Below are 27,837 nucleotides of genomic sequence, written 5' to 3' on the forward strand. Positions count from 1 at the left end.
TGACATTCTGTTGGGAGCGTGTGCGTGTGAAGATGGTAGAGAGAGAGAGAGAAAGACGGAGGCAGATGGGGAAAGTCCTGAGCATTGATTTGACGAGAGGAAGGTTCTCATCAGCGCGGGAGACCAGGGGAACTCCGTTTACTCTCCAACGCACCGGTGTGCTGTACAAGTAACGAATTGCCATGCTTTGTTTTTTCGTGACAACCCTTACTAATTGGCTGTGTCGGATGGTGTCGGGTTTAACGAAACATTTATATTTACGCGATCTAACACCCCAAAAAAACAGTATTATGGGAACGGAGTTGTCGGTTGTTGGGCCGCAGGGATTATCACGGCTGGCTACGTACGGTGCGAAAGAAGTTCAACGTACAAGGGTGGAGAGGAGGAGGAGAAAGGGGGGTTGCGGCTTTCCGTCGACTTCAGCGACGGAGGGACTGACAGAGGCCGCGGAGTGCGGCGAGTGACGACGTCTCGGGACTCGTCACCCTGCCGGAGTCCGCGGCTCGCACCGGGCGGGCGGGCGGCACAGGGGGGCGTGTTATTTATTTATTAACACATATATTTATTTATTAACACATATATTTATTTATTATTCCCCTTTTTAACGGCTTCTGGGATCGGCACGTTTTATTGCGGCGCTCGAGCCCGAGACAATTTCATGTTGCTGCAGGGGGAATGCCGCGGGAGCGAGAGTAGTAAAACTGACGGAGAGCGCCGCTCCATTGATTTGGCCATTTTACCATTGACAGAGCACTGGGGACTACAGGAGGAGCCTCCCTGCACGTGCGTGCGTGCCCTTGGTGATGGTGGTGGTGGGATTGCAGGAGAGCCTGCGTGCGTGCCCTTGATGATGATGGTGGTGGTGGGATTGCAGAAGAGCCTGCGTGCGTGCCCTTGATGATGATGGTGGTGGTGGGATTGCAGGAGAGCCTCCATGTGCGTGTGCTCTTGATGATGGTGGTGGTGGTGGTTGGATTGCAGGAGAGCCTGCGTGTGAGCCCTTGATGATGATGATGGGATTGCAGGAGAGCCTCCGTGCGTGTGCCCTTGATGATGATATGATGGGCGGGGCATACTGTCTGTGCATGTATGTGTGTGTGCGTGTGTGTGCACATGATGCACCAAATAGTGATGAGTGGAGTGGCGGCGCAGTGGTTAGCGCACTGCACCATGTAACCCGCTACCTGCGTTCGATTCCCAGCCATTGCCAATATCAGCGATGAATATCTGAAGCGGTCCTGGCCCTCCCCTGGGTCGACTCAGCCTGAGATGGGTACCTGGTGCAGTGTGTAAACATCAGCACTAGAAAGACAAAGGCGGCCAGGCGTGGTGCTCGCCACGCCACCCCCTTCGTGTGCTCTTCCGACCTCAATTGGTGCTTGCCCCACATTATATGCAGAAGCAAGTCAGGGTCTGTCCCTTGACTTCCTGCCAGCGGTGTTAGACACTTCACGTGGCCTTAACGTGCAAGTGGCCTAGCACGGGCACCGTGGCGGCGGTGTGAGATCAGGCCCGGCGGTCTCATTCTTGCCGTTGTATCACACGACGCGGGGCCCCTGTTGCTCGTCAAGCAGTGAATTACGACGATGCAAACGTTTGTTTTGACTCGGGGACCCAAAATATTTGGACGCGGTTTTGTCGATCGGGGTCGGTAAGTAAGTGGACCCTGTAGGCACCGGGCGTGGTTCACTCGGGGTGAGCGAGAAGTCGCTCGCCACAGATAGCAGAGCGGGGGATTCGAGAGAGCAAGAGAGCCGCGCTGATGGGCGCGCGGTCTTCAGCGCCAGCGAATCCAACGTGCGCATGCACACGCAGTTGGGATGTGGACACCTGTGCAGGTGCGTGTGTGCTGTGCAGAGCGGTGGGGCAGTGGTTAGCGCGAACCCGGCGACCCGAGTTCGATTCACGCTCGCGGCCAACACCAGTGACGAATAGAAGAGCCGGTCCAGAGCCTCACGAAGCCCGACGCAGCCTCAAATAAGTACCTGGTGCGGTCGGTATACGTCAGCACTGGGAAGACAAAGGTGGATAGACATGGTGCTGTGGATCATAATTACAATTGAATTCAACTTCTACCGGATCTTTCTCTTTACAGGTAAACTCGCGCTTCGGGGATGTTGTGCAATTGTGACGATGTCACGGTTATCGTGGTGACTCGTGTTCACGTTTTGTTGATTTCTCTCCAGAAGCCCTGAGCTTAATTATAAACTCCCCGGCATCTCTCATCCGCACTGCACAAGACTGCTTCGACCGCAGCTGCCTGCTAAGCTTCTGCTATGAACAATTCGAATTTTGCCGAGAAATCATGGGCTGCCTAGTTTGTTTACGTTGTACAAACACAGAAGTCGTTGGCCGCGTTGCTAATGGGGTTCACCGACGCCGGCTTGTCCCAAACGGCGGCTCAGACCGCCCAACTCGGTCCGCCGATTCGCGCTCACTAAACTTCTCCGTTCAAATGCAAATGAGGTCGCTGCACCACAGTGCACATGCCTGCACAAGTGATGTCGGCAGCGCCGATTCAAAAGAACGCGGAGACCCTGTGTGTGTTCGTGTGTGGGTGCGCGTGTGTTGTGCCACGTGACAAAGTGGGGAGCGGTGGCGCAGCGGTTAGCACACCGCGCTACGAACCCAAGAACCAAACGTCGATTGCCGGCCACAAGACATCATCAGTAGTGATGATCTAAACCAGTTCTGTGCCTTTTCTAGGTCAACTCAGCCTTAAACGAGTACTTGACATGGCGTCATCATTTTCACTAACCTGCTTCCGTTCCTCCCTTAAACCCCATCTCTTCCCCCTAGCCCGCCATCACCCTGCTGCTCCCTGCCTCCGCCCCCAGCTACGACCAGGCCTGCCCCGTCCCCCATCACCACCCCGATCACAACCCCATCCCCCATCACCACCCCCATCACCACCCCAAACCCCTACTCCAACCGCTCATTAACGACTCCCACATGTTCCCTTGTCACCATAGCTACACCGCTACTTTAATTAACCCCACTCATTATCGTAACCACTATTATCTTACGTATAGTTTTATAATTGTTGGAAGGCGCCTTCGCTATCTAAATCTAGACAGGATAAGAGAGGTGGCTGAGCGTGGTGCTGGCCACTCCCACAACACTGGTCATGTGTTCTGTTTTTCCTGTTCTTTTTGGCTGTTCAAGGCAGAGGCCTGCCCATGATTGAGAAATGAATACATTTCAAATTGGCCTTCAGAGATGATCGCTGGCAGCACTTTCCCCAACCGCCTGAGTGGGCGACACGGGGGGTTCTGTGTATATTTGTCCCACATGATGTAGATCGTAGACAGCGCCGATTCCAATTTCATAATAAGCAATTATCCACGTGACGTGGGGCACGTACGGCAATCACCAGGCGCGTGCAGTGCGTAACGACTTGTAGTTGAATGGGAGGGGATTGATAAGTGCGTAGCGGCTGCAGTGAGGTGGGGGACACGCCGCGCTGTGCAGTGGGAGCCCTGAGCGGGGGGCTGCACGAGGTGCGAGCGACACGTGCGCCTGCAGTTACTGTGACAACGATCTTCTACCACAGCTAATGGTTCATAATGGTGTCAGATTATAGCAGTGCTAATGACACGAGAGCGTGTTTTAATTAACCAAACGGCAGCAATCATCCAGGTGAGATTCCGCGGCTAATAATAGCAGCCACGACTCCCCATTGTCACGTATCCAGGGAAGCCTCGGTGAGGGGTTCCTGTTTTTTGTCTTTTTGTGTTCGGGAGGAAACTGGGGTTTGTAAAAAAAAAAAAGTGTGGCTCCTCCCACCTCTGGCAAGATGTCAATTTGCCCCGCGTGGAAGAGGAGACCAAAGACTACAGAGAGAGGTTCTAGCGGAGGCCCATTGGCTTGAGAGAGAAATCGCTGGGGCTGCACCGTTAACGTTTAGCCTCGGCAGATGTTGTTTTGTGAGCGAGCGAGCGAGACGTCGCGGGAGGCCTGTCTCGCCCTCGCCGTCTCGGGGTGAACGCCCCGCAAGTACCAGCGACAATCCGCGTCCTCTCGCTCGCTCGCTCGCACACCGCCACGCGCATTGTACCAGACTCACCCGGGGGCGCGCACGTGTGTGTAATAATAATACTACGACGTCGTATATAGACGAAGCAGTATGTCTTTTTCCTCCCTTTGGTTTTTTTTTTAAACTGGTTTATTATCGATTTCCCTCTCCATTGTGTGTAATCCACGCCATACGTGTGCAGGAGAGTGATGGGCAATGCAGTGGTGGCAGGAGGGTCGTAATAAAAGGAAACGCGAGCGCGCACACCCGTGCGGCGGGATGTCCCTGCGAGTCTCTCTGGGCGAGTACCGAGCCCCGAGCTGCGGGGCAGAACGTCGATCCAACTCGGCCGAGGTCCTGCACTTGAAGCCAGGTCTCACCCACGCGCGATGACACCGGGTTCTCAAGTCGAGCGAGCTGATGGCCTCGGCCAGGTCGCAGCACGCTACGGTGTTTGTCAGCACGCGGCTTAGAGAATTGTAGACCTTGACAGTGACCGCGACCGTTGTAAAGGATTGGACGTTGTGTTCATATCGTGAGAAGCATGGGCCCGACACTATATCTGTCAATTATCAGCAGAGCAGTCATTTTAGAAGATTATCAAAATGTACATCGGCCGCTTGGTGCCCGATGCCCTCGGGGTCATTGGCTGCCACGATTCTCCCTGGGGTTCGTCGTCGTTGTTTGTGCTGCGACTCTGTGGGGCTGGGAGTCTGTGGGGCTGGGAGTCTGTGGGAGTCTGTGGGACTCTGTGGGGCTCTGTGGGGGCTGGGAGTCTGTGGGGCTGAGACTCTGTGGGGCTGGGAGTCTGTGGGGCTGCAAGTCTCGTCCCCTCTCCCGAGTTCCCCCTCCCACGAGCCCCACTCCCCTCCTACCCGAATGCAGTTTTCTCTTTTTTCATTTTTGTAGCGTGCATTGAGATGCTCTGTGAACGGCGGCGGTTGTTATTGCGGTTATTATTGTTGTGGTGCTTGTTATGGTGGTTGTTATTGTTATGGTGGTTGTTATTGTTGGTGGTCCTGCAGAACCAGTGGTGGCATTTCCCCTTTGCTATGTAGGGCACCCATTATTGACTTCTCCACTCGGTGAAACGTGTCCATCGTCCCGGGAGGAGGCTTCGAGCATCCCTCCCCTTCAACCCCCCCCCCCCCCAAGCGAGCCCTCTGCTGTGGCGCGGCTGTTCAAAACCCCGTGGCCCCGTTGGCAAGAGTAAGGCCATCGGTGGTGTGCCAGTGCCATTTTCCGAATACTCCACTTGGATCTTGCAACAAAGTCAACATCGGACACGGTCAATCTACTGCCGGATGAAAGTTATTTCCTGTGCATACATTGAAATAGAAACTCTAAACAGCCAAAGAAAGAGCTCTGTCTACATAATGACACATCATTCGAGTGGTATCATTTAGGAAACATGATCCATCTCAACTGGTACGTGACAGAAGATAGGTTGATGAACTTTCTAATGAGTTAAGAGCCCCTTGAGAAGAGATGTCTCTTTGTCAATGCAAGTGGTCTCTCTGTCTTTGTCAAGGGAGACCTGGTTCAATGAAGGCCACTGAACTGATGCACGCGAGATTCTAAATCACGGACATCAACCCCGCTTGGAGCTCCTCTCCCTGTCGTGGTGTGGATTTGAACAGTTCCTAAATTTCAACACAATGCGACAAATGAAGATTCAAGTAATTGTGTTTAGCTGGGTGAGAATTCAAGAGACCAGCGTAGCCTCATTTGCAAGCACGATACATCTGACGGCGTAGCCCCCACGTTTCATATCGAACCTGTCCCGAAACTTTATTTTTTATTTTGCCCACATGCAGTGCAGCAGTCTACACATTCACGTCATCGTACATGCACGCGAACACAATTAAACACCACGCAGCGGGCACGCAACGCAAACAAAGCAAGGCGGCGATGGCCGGCAGCGTAAGCAGCATAAGTGAATGTCAGGGAATTAATTCACTTGAAGAGAGCGAGTGTGTCGAGAGAGAGAGTAGCGCTGGGAGAAAATACCCGCGGCATTAATGCGCCGATGCTCTGCCGCTCGTTACTCAACGCCTCCCCGCTCCGAGAAAATTGGATGCGCGGGGCTCCGCGTTGCGTGGCTCTTGATCTGTCCTCCGTCTCGCCGACTTTTGCGCTTAATCGGCCGGGGAGGCTCGGCCCCCCCCCCCCATCGTACCCCCCCCCCCCATCGTACCCCCCCCCCCCATCGTACCCCCCCCCCATCGTACCCCCCCCCCATCGTACCCCCCCCCCATCGTACCCCCCCCACCCCCATCGTACCCCCCCCCCCAACCACCGCCCTCCCCATCCCTGGCTCCTCGGCTCCCCCGCCAGCGTCTGACATTTCCTGTCGAGTCGTTCCGCTGGGGTGCGGTGCCGGTTCAGGGAGCCGAGCTTGGGGCGGGGGGGGCGTTGCTCGTAAATTGGAGCGAGGATGCTGATCCTGGAGATTTCAAAACTGGCATTGCGTGTGCGTACGTGCGTACGTGCGCGTGTGTGTTCCCTGCCGCGTGCGAGCAGGGGGGGAGTGTGGCAGTAACTTGCCAGTCACATGAGCGCAGGGGCGGACTCGTGCCGTAAATCCAGCGGGATGGTAATTTAGACGTTATTAGGACACGGGCGGTTACCTAACAAGCCGCGTTATGCCATTATCCGCTTGGCTAATTAAATACGCGAGGTAGGATGGACTTAGCGAGCCTCTTGTGCCCCAATGTCCAGCGGTGCCTGAAAGGTTTTGTTCATTTTAAAGTTTTGCTTTTGTGGTCGGGGTGCGTGCTTCGCCATCTGAATATCCGTCGTGGGTAAATTTGACGACTACCACTTTATGAGAAATCCGCAAAATATGTTCTATAGCTAGATTGAGCCCCTGCTATCAGATTGTGGAATATCCATCGCTTACAAAAGTTGATCACTTCCCTGTGCTTTGGTTGTAACATTGTGAATTCAGCACGATCACGAAATACCGATCAGCTAATTACGATCACGATGTATCGACTATCGAATGTCGGTAACGTGCTATTTTATTGCCTCTCCTCTGGCAAAAGGGTCACGTGCTTGGGATTGTGCGAGTGCTCATTTTGGGCAGTACTATGGCACCTGCACGCGAGAGCGACACTGGCGCCTATGACCATGATTAACGCATGTTTCAGACACGTTTGTACAACCTTGAAGTGGCTGTTTACCTGGGCGCAATGTCAACCAATTATGGCTTCCGTAATGCAGAGATATCTCATTTGTTACAATGCATTTGATATGGCAGCAATGTTCATACAATCTCATTGTGGTGTCGGACGTACCGAGACGAGCCGAGTTTTTCATCCACGCTGCGATGGGATGGTGCCTCCCACGTTCGTGCGTGTATGTCCAAACCATTGACGTGTTCCCTATAAGCAATCCATATTTTCTGAAACTCTAGATGAATACCGACTAAGTGACAACCCCAATATGTGTGACGCGGATGGTTGAGAATGTTTCAACTGTGGAGCTGCTTAATTCGTGGAACTGCCCCTCTCTTCAAGAGAGGACGCTGGCGCTTTGAGGCGGCACGGTGACCGGGCGAGTGTGAGAGATTGATGAGTGTGGGGCAGGGGTGGAGGAGGAGGAGGAGAGGAGGAGTTTTAATGAGGAGCGTTGCGGTCGGTAACAGAGTGGTGGGGCTGGGGGGGGGGATAACGGAGGGGGTGAGGGGGTGTCCTACTTTATTATCGCAAAACTGTGGCCGGCTCATTCCAATTTCACAACGCGCATGCTCGGAGCGGCCGGGAATTTAAATTCTCGCCACAACAAGTTGCGTCGGCCTGGCGGGATCCGAGATGCGTGCGGAGTCGTCGCCGGTTCCATTCGATCTCCCGATGCGGCAGTTGAAATATAGCTTCGGTCCGCCCAGCGATATCATTGGGGACATCGCAGTGAGTCGACCTACATGGCGTGTGATGTCGGGTCAAGTGCGTGTAGTCGCACCTCGTTTGGCCAGTGTGGAACAGTAGGCCAAATACCCTCGAGAGATGCTCTACAGAACTAACCTCGAAGTGGAAGTCCTTCCACCAACAGTGGCGTGAGCAAGCATTTACAGGGCTGCACTTTTACATTTACAATTAAAATGTGGACTTGTATAATGACTCCGTGTGGCCCCATCTCAAGATGCTGCACTGAAATGCGGGACGTACTAACGAGGCAGCCAGTCATCGGCAGAGGAGAAGAGAGAGCGTTCTTGAGCTGACAGCACGTGTGACTGGGGGAATAGAGTTCCAGACTGGGAAAAGCAGAGGAAAATGGGCAATCTCCCACTTGGTCTTGTGAAACTGTGTGCATAATTTAAGAGCAGGCATATTGAGTAAGTTAAGTCATGATGCACTTTGTGATGTGATTCATTCACAACACTTTGCTCTGGATATTTTCAATCAGGATTCGATAACAAATCAAAATAAGTAGCTAAAGCATGTCATCCGCTCAACCAAGGTGCAGCCATTTAACACGTCTTGGTATCCGCTTCTGTGCGCCACGTCTCTTACAGAAGGGGCCGAAGCGGCTCTGCGAAAGATTCCAGCAGATAGTCTGTCTCACGACGCGATTCGCATGAACTTGGAGGAAATTACAAAATAATAATAAGTGGTAATAATACATTTTTAATAAATCAGTGCCAGTAATTTAATATGCGCAGCCGTCACAAGAAGATACGCGTTCGTCGTGCGCGGTGAATACTAACGCAGTTCCGAACGGCGTAATGCAGAGACGCGATGGAGGTCTCTTTTGAGGTGAGCACTGTGGCCGAGAATGCTGCCTGCAGGAGATGCTGCCTCGGTTCGCACTAAATTGCCGGCTGCTCTTTTGAGGCTCGGATAGCGTTGGTGGCTCAGAAAAGCGTCCGTGCACCATCAAATCATTGTAATTTCTCCGGGCGAAGCCCACTTCTGTAATGGGTTCTGGTAAACAAGATATCGGTAAGCTGCAGAAATGTGACATTTCAGAAAAACCTCTTATCTGCTTACTGGACCTAATCTGTAATTTAAAACCTGCAATAGCGTGCACTTTTGAAAGTGTTGCTCACAGATAAAAGTGTTGCCTTGTGCGTGAAAGAATATTCTTGGCAGCACAATCTCTCCTTGCGTTGATGATAGTGCTCAAAAGAGCTGCTCGTGAGCTGGAACAGTAGCAGCCAGAGGTGTGGACTCGAGTCATGTGACTTGGACTCGAGTCAGACTCGAGTCATGAATTTGATGACTTGCGACTCGACTTGGACTTGCATAACAATGACTTTGTCCCACCTCTGGTAGCAGCAGGCACGGACGCTTGGGGTTGATGTTCTATATACGCGAGTCTGCGTGGCTTCTCCTCGCTCTGGTGCATTGCCTTCGCTTTACAGAGAGCGTCCTTTATATTTTGGAACCAAGTCCAATCTTGCGCCCGATGCATGCGGTTCGCCCGTCTCGCCGTGGCATTTCCTCAAGGCGAAGGTGCATGACCCGATCTTTACGGAATATTCTAAGGATTGTCGTCTTTTGTTGGACAGCGTGCCACAATAGCGGCCGCGGCGATATTGATGAGGTCTGCTCCGAACACGAGCACCCCTCGCTCCCGCATCTCTTGGGCGCTCTCGGGAAAGACGGTGACATTTTTGTCTTTGGCAAAAAGCGCACACATATTAACGTGACATCTGGCGTGGAGGAAAAGCTGCTGCTTGGCGTCTCGATGTGTAAAATCAAGTGGCCGCAATGGAACAAGCCCCGCGTCACTCACTCACTCGCTACGAGAGCTGATACATCGGGAATAAGAGGGCTCGGAGGATAATACACCGCTTGCTGGCTTGTAATTTTAAATTCCGTGTAAATTATTTGAAAAAAGAATGCAAATCGACGGTCACCGTCCACCCGGTGTTGGAAGCAAGTCATGCGAGAGCGCGCGACAATGTCTAATCAAGTGTTTCTGCCACGCGTCATGTGCTCAGTATCACGAAGGGTGTCTGCTGGCTTACAGAGGTTTTGTTTGTTGAGAGAACAACTCGTGCAGTCCCTCCTCTTTTTAATATTGCATGGCCATTTGAGAGCTGTACATGTGAGACATTATTAAATGTGATGGCAATAGCAGAATTAATTTGGCCCTGGAGCGACGAGGAGAGGTTGCACGGGGCACAGTTACATTAGCAGCCTTCATCCAGAGGTTTGGAGAGAGATTTAGAATCGCATCTGCTACGGATTGTGTCGGTGACTCATCATGGGGAGAGAGATCCTGCCGTTGCTCGTCTTCACGATGTGCTTGGCAGCCCCATCACAATAGTTGCGAATCCATGTATTTGTCCGTGTGATGTTGAGACGTTTGGACACTGGCGTCACCTCCTGGGTGCGTGAGACACGGAGTGGTGAGCGACAGCACAGAGGGTTCGTGTGAGCAGCCCCGCTGGCTGCTCACCAGATAAAGGCCCCCCGCATAGCCCACGCAGACTATAAGGGCAAGTGCTGTTAGTGAGCACCTATGAAAGCCAGTATGGCTCATGAGGGGGTGGTATTGTAGGCTTTATCATGCCCGACCAGCCGTCATTGTCTCTCTCGTGGTGATGTTTACAAACTTCACCATGGACTCGTTGAAGGCTGAGTTGACTACAGGAAGCCTTGGACCGATTCAGATATTCACCACCGATGTCGGCCACGGGCAAGGATTCACTTTGGCCACCTGCTTTGTGGCGCAGTGCCACAACCACTGCACCACCGCTCCCCACCCAACCCACCATCTCGCGCCGCGAGCGGGCAGTGCAGCTCCCGTGGGGCGGTGACCTCAATCGAGAGCAGAGCCACGCTGACCCCAGCGCACGCGGAGCCGGCTGCACCTCGCCTCCCGTAGCGTTGGCTCGTGGCGAGAGCGGCGAGCACGGGTGAGCACGTCAGCCGAGGTCGATGCGACGACAGCCGTAGCTCGTCGGCTTCTCGGTCGTGCGGAACGCGGCGGCGGCGGCAAGCCAGGGCAGCGTTGCCCCGTTTCCCCGTGTGGGCCCGAGCTGGATTATTATCGTTGTTATTATTATTATTGGGATTATAATAATCATTATTTGGATGTGGCAGGTTCTGTTTGCTCATGGACGTCCGGGTTCTGTCCCACAGGATCGAGTAGGTGCCGTATCACGGAGCCGTTCCCGGCGTGCGGGTTCGTGCAGGACAAGGACGATGACTTTGACTGGGAGCAGCTGAGTGGCGCGGAGGCGTCGCGACCTGGACTGCAGCCTCCTGCAGGTGGCCACACAGCAGCCCGCACAGCGCCACGCTCCGCACACTGCCCACAGCCGCACGCTCCACACAGCTACACACTGAGCACAGCCACCACAGCCACTCACTCAGTTACATCATAACTTCTATTAAAACTGAAAATTATTTAGTCAAGTAGGAGAAAAGTAGAGGTCCAATGAACCTTGTGGGACACCGAAGCAAGGGGTTTCTGAGAGGGGAGACGTCTCTCTATACCTGCTCACTCAATACAATCTCCACTCGCTCACGAGCAGGCTATTCACTGACCATTAGTATACAGGCTCGCTCGTCATCAGTATCTCCACTCGCCCACTACTCAACGTCAGCGTGCCAAGTCGCCACCAGCACATCCACTCACTCACCACCAATGCATGCTCCCGCTAGCTGCCAGGAAACTCATCTCACTGTCAGCTCGCACTCCAGATCATCCGTCTTTTTCGCCGCACTGCCGGCAAGTCCACTCTCTCCATCAGTAGGATGACCACTCACCCTGTCGCTCATCTACCACCCAACCTGCCATCTCACCCAGCTTCAAGACCCATTGCTTGGCCTCCTACCTAACTACTTAATCCAGACTCTGGGATAATACTTTTCATATCAACATTTTCAATTCATCTCCAGAGTGCCGCCTGTTCTTTTTTCTTGCTGTCACATTTTGGGATCACCGTGGCTCTGGCAAACTGCTGCCGGCCACGATTGGGAGCAGACGAACGTGGCTGAAAACGAGAGGCGACGTCCTCGCGGCTCCGTTATGAGAAAGATTGATGGCACCGCCGCTGTGATATTGGCGGCGACGGACAATTTGCATGCCGGCAGCTGTTAAAGAGACTGCCGGGTGTGGGGCGTGCGGCGTGTGGACGGCGTCGTGGGTGGTGTACGCGACGATCAGTTCACCGGCCACCGTGTGAATCGTGGTGACCCCAGACCGAGACCTTGCTGGAGTGGGGGGGTGGGTGGCACGATGTGGTCAAGGAAAGGTTTCCTCCGGGCTTTCCGGCTTCTTCCCATTGCTAAAAAAAAACCCGCACACAATGTAGCTGGGTATTGGTCAAACAATCCAATGCAAAAAAAAAATTACCTGCAAATTACTCTATTGTGATTACACACAGCAGTAACATTGCCTGCGACTGCAAAAACTTGACAAGGACCCTCTTAAGTAAGTATCTTGAGACTCGGTGAGGCCTTCCTGGGTAAACGTGCGTGATGATGATACTAATAACGGTGTTAGACTTTAAATAAATGTTAAACTTTAAACAGAACAAGCAACGATTACGATCATCTATTATCTGTCAAACATTTGGCTCGAGCGCTCACCCCATATGTAGATAACGAAAGGCCGTGACACCCATTGCCTCATCCAGAAGTGGGGCTGAGCCCTCGGCACGCCCGACGCTGCCGGGCTGCCGTGTCGATATCGGAGCGGTGAGATGCCCTTTGCTCTGCGACGTTCACCGCACGACCTTGTGCCCCCACGGATGCTTTACCGGTGCGGTTTCTACATCCGTGCCGCGTGACCGGGATCCCCGCTCTTCGGACTGGCGGTCGCTGCGGCGATCGTCGTCGATCACGAGACGGCGGCCGAGCTGCGGGCGCCGAGAGCGTGCATCGAGGTTTCAAATTAAAACAAAAAAACACAAAACAAACATGGTGTGCTCTTCCCCGCAGTGCAGCTGTGCTGCCGTAATAATTAAGGGCCCATATGCTTCTCTGAATCTGTCATTGTCAAGAAATTTGCATAAGATATTAATTAGTCTGCTGTATTTTGCTAAGTGATTCATAGAGATGCAAGCTGCCGCTTGTCCACGCGCGATTCCTGTGGCACGTGATGGAGCATTTGTTAATAAATGATAACCCTAAAAATGTAATTTGTGAAAGTAATTGGCCTCATTACATGAAAAAAAACCCTCTTATACCTCATTAAATAATTGAGCAATAGCATTTGCTTAAAGGATCGCATGCCAGATTATATTCCTACTTCACTACCATCCAAGCCATAAGTTGCTCACGATTCCACTTCTTTCCTTAATTAGGAATGCTGCCACCTTCTCTAATTACAACAAATTGACGTGGCATCGAAGGGACTCGCATCGACGTCGAGTCGACTGCTCCTTGAGAGGGCTCTCTTCTGCCGCAGACCCCTCGCGATCTACACCAGAATCTGCACCCCAGCTCCCTCACGATCTCAACGAGAATTCATAGTCCACCTCCCTGCAGCCCCCCGACTTGCGGGTATCACATCTCGCGACGAGGAGCCGCCGTCTGCCTCTTGTACCCGGGGGCGCGTGTGGCACATCGGCGCGGCTCTCCGGACTACCGCGTCTGCACAAAGCGCTGTGTCGTCTGGGTGCTCGACGCTCTTGGGACAGCAAGAGAGGAAGGGCCACGGGTGCGCGGCTTCCTCCCCAGAGTGTTCCTCAAATCAGACGAATGCCGAGCGCGCCGCTCCGCTAAACCTGGCGCGTTAACGAGTCGTCGTGGCCGGGGGGTGATGGACCATCAGAAGCCGTGGGGCCACGAGCCGCGTGGCCCCACGGGCCCCCTCCCTCAGCCTCCTAATGACGTCCTACCTGGCCCGGTGCTCTCATTAGAATAATTAATAACGGAAGGCGGCGCAACAAAAACAAGAGGCGAGAGTCGCTTGAGTCCGTGTGGGCTCTGGATGCCGACTTCGCTTTGCTCGGCGGCGTCAAGCAGCGACCGTTTGGCGATCTCTCGCGTGCCTCGATTTCTCGTCATTCTCGCTGGGGGTTTGTATTTTTGGTGGGGGGGGGGTTGCATTTTTTACGCGGTTGTGATTTATGGCCCGCGTTAAAGCACAAACGCAATCGTCAATCCCGTAGCGCTTTTCCGGCGCAATGTGTTAGCGCTGCGAGATTTCACGGCTGCCACGCGGCTGAATGTGTGACGTGCGCGATTGATGCGGGACCCGGGATCTGGCGGCACTGACAGATGAGCGGCACCGCCGCTCGCGAGCGCGCCAGAGCGAGGCACGCGCACGCGCGGCAACGCGCATCCGCCGCGACAAATTGAAGTGACCCTTCCCCTTCATTAGAAAAACACGGCGCTGGCTCCGTGCGTCCTTCTCAAACATCTCTTTTAAAAAGTGGAAGTGTGAGTGCCGCATGCGCCCCCTTGTTACAGCAAAACCCATCAGATGGTGGGGCTGGTACGAAATAAAGACATCGGAAAGAGTCGCTTCCCATTTTAATCGCAGGCCTGGCTGCTGGGCGCATCATGATGTTGCCTCTCATGTGAGTCTCAGCCTGCGAATTCCTGCGAGAAGTTTCGGCAAATTAACGTGATATCTTTAACAAGAGAAATGTAACGGTCGTCTTGCATGGAGGTCGACAGATTCAACTTTACTTCAAAGTGAGACCAGGAGTAATAGAGCTGTAGCCGCAATGCTTAGTTTGGAATGAGACCTACACTTTTTGCCTACTTGCCCATTGCGAATGAAGACCATTAGCTTTGTTCCGGTCTTCAAGATACATGTGGAGTGTTTTCATTTCATGCGGACAACTTCTTTTTCTTCTGTCACTTTCTATTGAACAGAAACTCGTCGCGTTCGACACCCCCTGTGACTCCGCCGTGATGTTCCCGCTTGTGCTGCTCCCCTGCTTTGCTCACTCTCCTGGCCTCTCCACTGCTAGCCTGTCCTCTCTCCCACTCTCCTAGCCTCTCCACTGCTAGCCTGCTCTCTCTCCCACTCTCCTAGCCTCTCCACTGCTAGCCTGTCCTCTCTCCCACTCTCCTAGCCTCTCCACTGCTAGCCTGTCCTCTCTCCCACTCTCCTAGCCTCTCCACTGCTAGCCTGCTCTCTCTCCCACTCTCCTGGCCTCTCCACTGCTAGCCTGCTCTCTTTCTCACTCTCCTAGCCTCTCCACTGCTAGCCTGCTCTCTCTCTCACTCTCCTGGCCTCTCCACTGCTAGCCTGCTCTCTCTCTCACTCTCCTATCCTCTCCACTGCTAGCCTGCTCTCTCTCTCACTCTCCTGGCCTCTCCACTGCTAGCCTGCTCTCTCTCTCACTCTCCTAGCCTCTCCACTGCTAGCCTGCTCTCTCTCACTATCCTAGCCTCTCCACTGCTAGCCTGTCCTCTCTCTCACTCTCCTGGCCTCTCCACTGCTAGCCTGTTCTCTCTCTCACTCTCCTAGCCTCTCCACTGCTAGCCTGCTCTCTCTCTCACTCTCCTAGCCTCTCTACTGCTAGCCTGTTCTCTCTCTCTCTCACTCTCCTGGCCTCTCCACTGCTAGCCTGTCCTCTCTCTCACTATCCTAGCCTCTCCACTGCTAGCCTGTCCTCTCTCTCACTATCCTAGCCTCTCCACTGCTAGCCTGTCCTCTCTCTCACTCTCCTAGCCTCTCCACTGCTAGCCTGTCCTCTCTCTCACTATCCTAGCCTCTCCACTGCTAGCCTGCTCTCTCTCTCACTCTCCTGGCCTCTCCACTGCTAGCCTGCTCTCTCTCTCACTATCCTAGCCTCTCCACTGCTAGCCTGCTCTCTCTCTCACTCTCCTAGCCTCTCCACTGCTAGCCTGTCCTCTCTCTCACTCTCCTAGCCTCTCCACTGCTAGCCTGCTCTCTCTCTCTCACTCTCCTAGCCTCTCCACTGCTAGCCTGCTCTCTCACTCTCCTAGCCTCTCTACTGCTAGCCTGCTCTCTCTCTCACTCTCCTAGCCTCTCCACTGCTAGCCTGTTCTCTCTCTCTCACTCTCCTGGCCTCTCCACTGCTAGCCTGCTCTCTCTCTCACTCTCCTGGCCTCTCCACTGCTAGCCTGTTCTCTCTCTCACTCTCCTGGCCTCTCCACTGCTAGCCTGTTCTCTCTCTCACTCTCCTAGCCTCTCCACTGCTAGCCTGCTCTCTCTCTCACTCTCCTGGCCTCTCCACTGCTAGCCTGTTCTCTCTCTCACTCTCCTGGCCTCTCTACTGCTAGCCTGCTCTCTCTCTCACTCTCCTAGCCTCTCCACTGCTAGCCTGTTCTCTCTCTCACTCTCCTGGCCTCTCCACTGCTAGCCTGCTCTCTCTCTCACTCTCCTAGCCTCTCCACTGCTATCCTGCTCTCTCTCTCACTCTCCTAGCCTCTCCACTGCTAGCCTGCTCTCTCTCTCACTCTCCTAGCCTCTCCACTGCTAGCCTGCTCTCTCTCTCACTCTCCTGGCCTCTCCACTGCTAGCCTGCTTGCCACGCTCCACTCGCTTCGCTCGCTCCGCTGCTGGCCTGCCACTACACACTCTGGTAGCTCCTCTACTGCTAGCCTTTCACTATACACTCTGGTAGCTTCTCTACTGCTAGCCTTCCACTATATACTCTGCTGGCTTCTCCACTGCTAGCCTTCCACTATATACTCTGCTAGCTTATCTACTGCTAGCCTCTCACTCTACACTCTGCTAGCTTCTCCACTGCTAGCTTCGCACGCTCACACTGAGGATTCCGCTAGCTTCTCTACTGCTAGCTTCTCTACCCTCGCCTCTCCAACCTCGCCCTTGCCTCCAGTGGGGGTGAAGCCATCACCGCTGGAGAGGGCGAGCTGTGGAGAGCTGGGCCTGGGACTCCTCTCGTCCTCACTCCGACCAACTCAACTCCCTCTCTCTCTCTGACGCTCCCGTGTCTATCCCCCTCCTCATTAACTCCTCATCACGCCCGCGGCTTCCGCCGCTATCGCCTCGGTCTCCCGTCCACCTGGCGCCTGTTCCGCGCCTGCATTTGCAGCCGGCCATTCGCCGCGATGCATCTTCATTGGCCGTCTCCTCTCCGTTGCTCTCTCTCGCCGCACCTGGTCGCCCCGATGCGACCTCGCTGCCCGTAACTCGCACGTGCGTGCACACCGCTTGCAAATCCCCGCGCGCTACTCCACTGCGCGTGTGGAAGCATGCAAGCTGGCTGTGTGTGCCACACTGGCTGTGTGTGCCACACTGGCTGTGTGTGCCACACTGGCTGTGTGTGCCACACTGGCTGTGTGTGCCACACTGGCTGTGTGTGCCACACTCGAGCGAGTTCCAATGTCGGTCAGAGGTCGACTGGGCCGCTAATCATCGTCGCTCTTGAAGGTCGAGTCAAGAAACCATCAGGGCCGACTTCATGGGAAACCAGTGGCAGATGCCGTATGGATCGATAGACGGACTCGTGCAATATAAAGAATCATCGTCCCCTTTGATTGCCCAGTTCCCCATGTGCTCCATCGCAGCCCCGGCAACAGTTGTTCAACGAGGAGCGGAAACGAGCCACAGGAAACGACTGAAACAGTGACGGAAGCTGCATCGGTTATTTAATTCAACTCGATTTATTTTAATTTAGTCTTATCTCCACCACTCCACGTCCCTCATCTCAAGACTTCAAATGATCCTAAATGCCACTACGTCACCCCAATGCTCCGGTCTCTCCACTCCGTCCCTCCACTCCACTCAGCTCCTCACGCACTCTGCTCCAGTCTGAGACCAGTCGGCAGTCGCCCAATCTCCCCTGCGGCCCCCAGAGGCTGTAACCCCCCCCCCCCATCCACTCGTGCTCTCGACTCCCTGCCCGCCATTCGAGTCCACGCTCAATATCTCCCTGCTGCCATCTGCCTGTGACTACCTCTCTTTCTCCGTAACAGAGATGCGCCCGTTACATGTCACGTGGGTTGGTAGAAAGACGAAAGGTAGAGGTGCAGCCCTGCAATTGCTTGCTTCTAGCACTGCTGGTGGTCGACCTTGGACTGGAGGGAGCCCTAGAGAGCTGACCAGACATCTTGTCAAAATGTGGGAATCCTCGCCCTTCGCCCCACGGCACGTCAACTGCCTGCCGATCGACGAACTTTGCAATTGCGATGCATCGAGCTGACAACGATGAGGCGAGGTGAGTGCGTGCACCACGGCGACCCGCTCCCCGTGCGCGGCTCGATCTCCGGGGCCCCGGCGACGTCTCTGCCTTGCGAGACGAGAGCGCCGCTCGCCGCGCACCTCGTCCCCCGCAGCACCGCAGGATGACGCCGCGACTCGCGCGCTCGCCCCCACCCGGAGGAGGCGTCTGCCGCTACTCGCCCCCCTCCCCCCCCCGCTGTCTTGTTCCCACCTCGAGGCGTGCCGGCAGGTTGGTTAAACACGCGCGTGCGGCAGGGGGCACGAATAAGTGCGCGCCCTAAACGGCGTTCCTTTGGTAGCGCTCGCCGGCGTGTGATGTGCCGTGCAGCATTTGTGTCACGCTGTCTCATTAGGGGGCCTCACTTTGACTTGCCATTTCCAGTCACGCTTGGAAAAAATATAAAAATAAAATAAATATTCCTGCGTGGAGTTATTTTTAATGCATCCCACCGACACCTTTTGTCGTCTCTCAGTGGGATCATTTGTGTTTTTCACTTTGATTTTAGAAGGAGGCTGCATTGACCGATAAACTTGTAGCAGAACGAGATCAGTAATTGGAGAAGGGTAAACAAAACTAAAGTTTAAATAATATCAAATCACAGGAAATGTGCAACTCGCGCGTACACAGTGCGGCGAAGCTGTGAACGCGGACGGGGTGATGGCTGTTGTTTCTGGAAGCCAGAGTTCGTTGAACAAAAACTGCAAACGATTTCGTTTCATTTCCTCTTCGTTACCAGACGCGGCAGCATAGAACAGTTCTCTTGAAAGAGTCTCAAAGGCCGAGCGAGAAGTTTCCACCTCCATCTCACCCACGCACTGGCGGAGCCAGTGCGTGGGTGAGATGGCACGTGCCCCTCCCCAATGATCCGATAGAAATCCCTCATTTCGATCGGATCATTGGGGTTTATTAGCAATAAATCGGCATTTTGCGACCCCCACTGCCATTGTGTAGCATATTATTACGTGCCAGGGACTCTATGAGATGATAGGACAATAGTCTGAGTCCATAATTGGCGATAAGTAACGGCAAACCAGTTATAAGTGACTCAGAATTGTGCGCAGTTGCGTATCCAGTACACGACTTCCCTGAAGGCATCAACACCTTCAGCGAGCGCGATGCCGATCACACAACGCGGTGCGAATTCGACCCTCGATCGACGGCTGCACCATCGCCACACATGTGTAGTAACGCTTATGACTCGTTGACACCGGAGTTGGAGGCACACTTGTTTATTTGAATACCAACTTTGTGACATACACAATTGAGGGGGTATCGGCCCCCTCACCCGTCTATCTGAGGACACACCTCTAGGCTAACCTTAGCCTGCCTCTGAGTCCTCCACTAATGGGCTAGGGGAGGCTATCTTGGCCCGACACTGGTCAGTCGGGCCCGGTACCCAGAGTCCAGACCAGCACTGGCTCTGGCTCTGGTACCACGCCACTGGCTCGAGCCTGCGCGGTCCTGATAAGGACGGCGTACCAGGGGGAGTCCAGGGCTCTATCTCAGACGTCTTCCGCCTCCTCTTCTTTAGCTAAACATCACTCCCCAGCCCCCCGATACATTCCCCTTTTATACACCCCCCTCCCTGAGGGGTGGGGCCCCGGGGGATCGTAACGTCCGAAGCGCGGACGTCGTAGAGGGCACCTGCCCGTGCACTGACGTAGCCCCGCCCACTGTGCTTGTTTACCATAGGCTGCCATGCATAACGGGCTCTCTGTAACAGCCCTACATCACTCCCCCCCACATAGCATGCAGCCGTCCCGGCTGCCAACATACAAAATTTTACAATAAAGGTGCCTTCACCCCCTGACGTGTGCCTCACTATTTTTGAACCATAACAGGAACCAGAACAAGACACAACAACAAGATGAGAAACAACCCGTCGCACCCCCCCGAATAAATACGAATTCCGTAAAAAAAAACAGCTTATATACAACCAGCAGGGAACCCACCCCGCACACACAACAAACGGTGAACCCAACATATGTACATCCGAGGAGCGGGAAACACACCATCCACACAACAGCCAATAAACACAACAGCTATGTACACATTTTCCGGCCTCACAACAGTTTGCGCATTTTAGCGCGCGTCCTTGCAGCGGGCCCCTCACACGGGGTAACCCCGCGTGGCGGACCATCAGGTGGCGACTGTCCGTCTTGAGGTGAGCATTCCTCTGACTCCGCGTGACCCTCGGTATCCGCAGGAGGGGTGATCGGGCGTGAGCCCGTCACTCCTGATGCCCCTGAAGGTGGCACAGCCGGCAAGGCATTAGGTGAGAGCGACAGAGACGGACCCAGCAAGTCGGCCGACCCCCCACACGTTTGGCCACGCGCGTGTGAAGTGGGGTTGTGTACCGCAGCGAAGGGTTTTAATCTGGAGGGGTGCACGAACCATCGCCGCTTCCCCCACTTGATGCGCACGCACTGCGGACGTAACACCTCCACCACTTCCACAGGGCCCCGCCACGGCCGCACAAGTTTAGAGGAGGTTGCCAGTGGCACCTGGGGGCAGTGCAACCATGCCTTGTCCCCCGGCTTCCACTGCAGCATGTGCGCTCGACTCAATCTGAGGCGCTCATTTGCCTTCTGACGGAGGTCAGAGTTTTGCATTGCAGCATCCCGTGCCTCGGTCAATTTGTCCAGATTAAATTTAACGTGGTCAGCCAGATTAGTTTTTCCCTGCGGCACGGGGATCCGCAACTGGGCACGAACAGGCGGGTCTGGTTCTCGGCCGTACATGAGGTAAAAGGGAGAAAACCCCGTAGCCGCATGGGGTGCCATCCGGTACGCCGCCAAGACCCCCTGAATTTGTAGGTCCCAATCCGTTTGCGAGTCCGAAACTTGTTGTGATAACATGGACGAGATGGTGCGATGCAAACGTTCGACCATCCCGTCAGTTTGTGGGTGATATGGGGAGGTCCGAATTTTCTTTGTGCCCAGGAGATCGCAGACTTGTCTGAGTAGTTTACCGGAAAAATTTCTGCCCTGGTCGGTCAGCAGCCTCTCCGGAGCACCTTTGTCCAGGACATAACCCTGAACAAAGGCCTCCACGATGGCTGCTGCCGACTGGTTGGCCAAAGGCCAGGCCATAGGCCAGCGTGTAAAATACTCGACACCCGTCAACAAATATCTATTCCCTCTGGGGGTGGCGGGGAATGGTCCCAAAATGTCCAGAGCGACCAGCTCGTTTATCCTGGACACTTTGATCGATTGCAAGGGCGGGTTAGACTCCCGTGCCGGCGGTTTGCGTTGTGCACATTGAGGGCACGATCCCAACAAATCCCCCACATCCCTCGTCATGCCAGGCCAGTAAAAATCAAGTTGCAGCAAGGCGAGAGTCTTTTGGGTCCCCAGGTGTAGGAGGCGCTCATGAGCGGCCCATACCACCCTACCCCGCAACCCAGTAGGGACAACCAGCCGATGTCGACGTGACTTCCCGTCCCAATGCATTAGCAGACCTTGGCACATTTCCCATGCGTCGGAACCACCTCTTTTTCCCCCCGCCGCACCGCCAACGCGACGTCGCCACCCGAGGAGGGAGACATCCTCCATCTGGAGGCGCCCCCATTCAATGACGGGCAACCCCAACAGGGAATCTTTGCCCTGTTGTTCGATCGAATTAGGAACCATTGCATCGTCGTCGTTGGCGGCCGCCAAGACAGGTACCGATGTGTCCCCTGGAGGCCTGCAACGTCCAGACCCCAGGAGGCATGCACACTCGGAGGTGGTTGGCAAGCGTGACAGAGCGTCCGCGTTGGTGTGGCGAACGCCCTTACGGTATGTGGTTTGGAAATCGTAATCCTGGAGGACCTCCAACCATCGGGACAATTGTCCCGATGGCTGTTGAACCCTCAGGGCGTACTGCAGTGCCGCATGATCTGTGCGGACGGTGAAATGCCGACCGTACAGATATGGGCGATACTGTTGGACGAAATGGACAATTGCCAACAGTTCCCTACGGGTGACACAATACCGTTGCTCCGCTGGAGACAACACCCGACTGCCGTACGCAACCACATGTTCCACGCCGTCAACCACCTGGGAGAGCACGCCCCCAATACCCGTGTTGCTCGCATCGGTGTCGAGCAAGAACGGTTTTGAAAAATCAGGGTAAATCAGGGGAGGAGCGTTTACCAAAGCATCCCGAAGGGAGCAAAAAGCAGCCTCCTCCTCCTGACCCCAGCAAAACCGAACCCCTTTAGATGTTAAAGCATGTAGGGGTTTGGCGATAGTCGCAAAATTAGCGACGAAGCGTCTATAATACGACGCAAACCCAATAAAACTCCTAACCTCTCCCACTGAGGTGGGAGTCGGCCAGGAGCTTACACACTGCGTTTTGGCGGGATCGGTAGAAATACCTGAGCGCCCCACGATGTGCCCCAAATAACGCACCGACTCGCGTAACAAATGGCATTTTTGGGGCTTAAATTTCAAATTAGCAGCCCGCATCTTTAGGAAAACCGCCCGCAACCTCTGGAGATGTTCCTCAAAAGTTTTGCCAAAGACAATGACGTCATCCAAATAAATCAGGCACGACTCCCATTGCAATCCAGCCAAAACCAATTCCATCAACCGCTGGAAAGTTGCCGGCGCTGAGTGTAAGCCCATCGGCAACCGGTTGAATTGAAACAGGCCGTGCGGAGTACGGAAAGCAGTTTTAGGCTTTGAATCATCGTCCAGAGGAAGCTGCCAGAATCCCGAAAGTAAGTCCAATGTGGAGAAGAATCGCGCTCCCGCCAAGGCGTCAAGCGATTCGTCCATCCGTGGGAGCGGGTATGCGTCGGCAACCGTAATTTTATTAAGGCGCCGAAAGTCAACGCAAAACCGCAACGAACCGTCCTGCTTCTTAACCAGGACGATCGGCGCTCCCCAAGGGCTGTTGGAGGGAGAAATTATGTCGGCGGCTAGCATGTCATCAACAGCCGATTTGACATGGTCCTTTTCGGCGGGACTCAACCGAAAAGGATTTTGGCGTATTGGCGCGCTGTCACCCGTATCAATATGGTGACGCAGCAGATGAGTGCAGCCCAAATCGTATTTATCCCGACTGAAAACGTCGGAAAATTCCCTCAGTAGTGTCTTAAGACGTTGGCGCTCTAAATTTGACAGGCCCGTCGATCCCGCGCAAAGCGCCTCGAGCCACCCTTCATCGCTGTCTGAATGTGGTCGCGGTGCAGGGGCAGCGCCGACATGACTCGCGACGGGTTCCTCACAGGGCACCGGCGTTGCGTGAGCAAGCACGGTCCCCTGTGGGACCACCACCGTCTGCGAGCCCACATTGAGGACCGCGATGAAGGGTTCTCCATCCCCTCTCACTATGGTCTGGGCCGGGAGTAAATTAGGTCCACTGACCCCGGCCCTAGACGGTCCCAGCAAAACCCCTTGAGCCCCAATGCCCTTAGCGAAGGGCCGCCGAAGTCTCAAAGGAATTAACATTTGCGCCCCCGGAGGAACGCGCACCGTTCTATCTACGAACGCCGGCACCGTCGCGAACGCCGTCCGGCTCGTAGCGGGGGATGGCAAAAACGCCATGCGTCGGCCCGATGGGAGCTCAATGCATCCCTGGTCGATTAATATCCTAATCGGCATTTTGGCCAGGAAATCCGTCCCCAGCAGGCACGGAACCGCCAGCGAGGAGGAAACAAAAATCGGCCCAGATAATTTAATATCCCCGACACAAATTTGGGCTCGAATTTGTCCGATGATGCCAAGTGAACCCCCGTTAGCAGCAAAGAATGGCACATTAACAGGCATCAAAGGACGGCTCTGGGCAGGGAGAATGTTATAAATCAACTCCGAAATAATGGTCGCCGATGCTCCTGTATCGACCAAGATGCGAACCTCCACCCCATCGATGTGACCCACAACGGCCGACGACCCCGACGACGCGGCTACAACCCGATGGGCCAACACGGACCACTGGCTGGGTTCAATGTGAGTACCCAGAGCGGTGCGTGTTGGTGCCATGGTACGCGATATTGGCCCCCCCTTCGCTGCGGTGTTTAAGTGTGCGACGGGCGTGTGCGTGGGCCAAACGTGAGGGGTGCCGCGACTCGCCGGATTATGATGGTGGAGCTTGTGACGAGGGCCGGCGTCCCGTTGAGGTGTCGTCCCGCGCTGCCGAGGAGAGCGGCACCCCGAGGCGACGTGGCCCCGGATGCCGCAGTTGTAGCAGCGTGGAAGCGCTGGTGGCGACGATGGACGTTGTAGATGGCTTGAACCGGCCCGGTCCCCCCGCGCTCCCGCTCCGTGCTGCCGTCGATGGTTGATGGCGCAAACCTCTTCCGCCGGGAGGGTGGCCGCAGCGACGGCGCGCCCACTCGCCGCCTTGCTGGCCTTCCGTCGTTGAGAGGACAGGTTTGCGTGGAGGAGACGGGCCGCTTGGAGGGAGCACATTTCTGCATCGTCCTGTGCGACAATGACGATGTCTAAGTCGTCCGCCAGCAAAAGTATCTTTTCTGTCACCATGGCGTCGATCCCCTCGTCGTCCATTCGTGGAAAGGCTTCCTTTGCCAGCGCCAGGAGGCTTGTACGGTACGCCAGGGGCGACTCCTTCGTCCCCCGCTGGCGATCGTAAAAGAGTTGACGACAGTCCGATGGTGGCCCATACACAGCGGACAGCACTTGCATCGCCTCCCGCAGCGTGGAACGCCTCTCCTTCGTTGCCGATGTTAGTGTGGCGAGGGCGTCGCTGTCGAGGAGTGCTGGCAGTGCTCGGAGAGCCTCGGCGTCTGTCCACTGTGCCATCTCCTGGTGAGCGAGGAAGCGCCGCTGGAAGCCGCCCCAGTCGCCCTCCTCGCCCACAAATTCTTTGAGTGGCGGCAGTCGCTGATGTAAGGCAGCGGCTGCAGAGGACGATCGCGCTCCCTCGTCTCCCTCACTCGACTCAGCGTCGGCCCGAAGCAGCGATGGCATCGCCGGTCGCACCCGTGGTGACGCGGCAGGTACTGTACTCCCGCCGTTGGACGCGATGCTTAGAGCGGCCACGCCCTCAACAGCAGCTGCGGCGATGGCGGGAGTTTCAAAATGTTGCTCCGTTGAAATGGCGGGAAGGCGCTGTGGTCGTTGGCTGCTGTCGCCTCGTGGCGGTCCCGCAGCCCCCAGCCGTGTGATGTTATCGAGCATGGCGGCTGCGGCGTACAGCAGCTCGGCCAGCTTCGCGTGCGCCTGCCTCAGCCCCTCCGTCGACGGCTCCCCTTCCTCCAGCTGCTGTGGCGTGGATGCACCCAGCCCCGGCTGCTCGATGGCATCTTCAGCCGTCTCGGGCTCTCCAACTGCAGCGGTGTCCTCCGCTCCTGGTACTCCGACTCGAGTCGTCCGGCGTGTATCCATGTTCGTACTTTGTTTCACTTCTGACGCCAGATGTAGTAACGCTTATGACTCGTTGACACCGGAGTTGGAGGCACACTTGTTTATTTGAATACCAACTTTGTGACATACACAATTGAGGGGGTATCGGCCCCCTCACCCGTCTATCTGAGGACACACCTCTAGGCTAACCTTAGCCTGCCTCTGAGTCCTCCACTAATGGGCTAGGGGAGGCTATCTTGGCCCGACACTGGTCAGTCGGGCCCGGTACCCAGAGTCCAGACCAGCACTGGCTCTGGCTCTGGTACCACGCCACTGGCTCGAGCCTGCGCGGTCCTGATAAGGACGGCGTACCAGGGGGAGTCCAGGGCTCTATCTCAGACGTCTTCCGCCTCCTCTTCTTTAGCTAAACATCACTCCCCAGCCCCCCGATACATTCCCCTTTTATACACCCCCCTCCCTGAGGGGTGGGGCCCCGGGGGATCGTAACGTCCGAAGCGCGGACGTCGTAGAGGGCACCTGCCCGTGCACTGACGTAGCCCCGCCCACTGTGCTTGTTTACCATAGGCTGCCATGCATAACGGGCTCTCTGTAACAGCCCTACACATGCGTTGAATAAAAATCAAAGGACAAGCCCCCCTTCCTGAAAATCCTGGCTCCGCCATTGCACCCGCGCGTGTGCAACAAGGCCCCCCACATTGCATCGCTCTTTAGTGACCAACGACGAGTTGTAATCCGTGCACCGCGGAGGGTTGTCAGCCAGAAGGAGCAGCGCAGGACGGCTCTGACGGTGCGGCTCTTGGCTCCCCCGTGCCACCATCTGCCAGGCCCGGCTCCGGCGTCTCCAGCGCGGGTGTTTAATTGATGCTCGAGGTGGTGAATCGTGACGCTCTGGGAAGCGGCATTGTGACGCTCCGCGTGGTTCTCTGATGTCACTGACGAGAATGCACAAAGCAATGGCAGTGCAGTGGCTCGACCTGCTGCTCCGAGGTAACCCGAATTGAGTGGGAAGCTCTTAAACGCTAAATATTTCCAAGCGTCTCGCGCAATGCACACGTGTGCTGGCGTGTGTGTGCGAGACACTCGTGGTGTGCGCATCTGCTGTGTGAGGGGTGCGATGTAAGTGTTTGTCTCGGCTGCGATGGCATTGTCATGCGGCCGTCGATCAGCTTGAAGAGCGCGCGGTACATTTAGAGGAACCGCTCTCTCGCTCGTTGTACGAAATACCTTCAGCAAAATGCCCAGGGCTCTCATTGCGAATTAAGCCCAATGCTCTCCCTTTTTAACCCGGGCATAACTCCACACTCGCACGAAATGTGAATGCCAAGACTGCTAACAATAAACTGTTAAAGTGTTACACGTTAATAAATGTCCTCATTTGGACGAGGTGGATATTTAGTGCTTGGGTAAGGGATAAACTGGCCTCCTTTGAACCAGGGCTTGCTTACATTTGCCACCAGCGTTATCCTGCGAAGGCAGGGAGGTTAATTGCCTATTATGCACTACATTACAGCCTCTCATCAGATGATCAACACAGTGTAACCACGGAAGGCCAAGGACATTTATAACGGTAGCAAGCCAATTTAGGGCAGGCTGACTAATTATCCCTTTCCGTGCGTGTGCATTCATTGTTCGCTAATGACGCTGCCTCAAAACTTCTCCTCCATCAACATCTCCTCTAAGACGCTGAAGCCTCGTGGCCTGACCCGGGGATTAGCCATGGACCCTCCGTCGGATTTTTGGGGCAAGAGAGCTGGAAGCAATTGCCGGGTCATTTGTGAATCTGCCAAATGTTTCCCTTGCCCTCTCATGTATGGAACAAGGTTGCTTGCGGGGATTTCTGTGGTAGCTCCGTGGTAGCCACTTCCACTGGACCGTTCTCCAAATGAGAAAGGTTGCGTTGCTCTGCGAGAGTTCCGGACGGGTCCTTCCGCTCGTGACGTGATGCCGATAGCATAGTCGGGATGACGGTTGGATATATTTTTATTTTCCGATGTCACTCGAGTACAGTGTGGGCATTCACTAAATGCCCCCAGCTAAAGCAGTACGAGGCACACCAGAAATCAAAGTGAGACTGTGTGATGAGGAGGTCACGATTTGTCTCTCATTCACAGTTATTATGCACTGCTTGTGCAGTCTGCGTCATGACATGGGGTACATTTCCAATTTCAAACTATTGCAGTGAGATCCTGTGCCACTCTTTGTTCGAGAATTGTCCCTTAAAGTGCGATATCACAGAACCACTTTTGGTATCCTCTGACACTATGTAGTCTTTGAGAACTGAATATTATAAGTCCCTGAAGAAGCTTCCAGTATGTAAAGAAGAACGTTGGACATCGTGCAAACAACAGGCGGTACAAGCTGGAGACGGCACATCATACGTCTGTACAGCAAAACTGCGAAAACCCACACGGACTTTTGAAGTCACTTAGAGGCCT

At 54.8% G+C, this 27,837-nt stretch overlaps 2 protein-coding genes across 4 annotated transcripts in view; one reads left to right on the plus strand and one right to left on the minus strand.

The window, feature by feature from the left end:
* The window catches only part of PTPRK (protein tyrosine phosphatase receptor type K), a 177,095-nt gene that overhangs the window by 28,808 nt on the left and 120,450 nt on the right, over positions 1-27,837 (plus strand). The window contains exons 1-2 of one of the 3 annotated variants that reach the window (XM_078614775.1): positions 3,825-4,388; positions 11,110-11,238. In XM_078614775.1, the coding sequence (XP_078470901.1) occupies positions 4,232-4,388; positions 11,110-11,238 (286 nt within the window). In that variant the 5' untranslated portion in view covers positions 3,825-4,231. Of the gene's footprint in view, positions 1-3,824; positions 4,389-11,109; positions 11,239-27,837 lie in introns of those variants that run through there. The other 2 variants (XM_078614783.1, XM_078614791.1) reach the window with 2 other exon arrangements.
* On the minus strand, positions 19,305-26,000 carry LOC144733062 (uncharacterized). Its single transcript, XM_078614801.1, has 2 exons — positions 24,149-26,000; positions 19,305-20,334 (listed from the first exon to the last, which is right to left on the minus strand). Exons 1-2 carry the CDS (start codon positions 25,421-25,423, stop codon positions 20,320-20,322), a joined length of 1,290 nt encoding a protein of 429 aa, XP_078470927.1. The 5' UTR covers positions 25,424-26,000; the 3' UTR covers positions 19,305-20,319.

The sequence above is a fragment of the Lampetra planeri genome, chromosome 2 (assembly GCF_965212315.1).
Source record: "Lampetra planeri chromosome 2, kcLamPlan1.2.h2, whole genome shotgun sequence".
Taxonomy (NCBI): Eukaryota; Metazoa; Chordata; class Hyperoartia; order Petromyzontiformes; family Petromyzontidae; genus Lampetra; species Lampetra planeri.

Bases quoted from the DNA above. Each gene is read 5' to 3' on its own strand.
- LOC144733062 (XM_078614801.1), bottom strand. From the start codon at position 25,423: ATGGATACACGCCGGACGACTCGAGTCGGAGTACCAGGAGCGGAGGAC.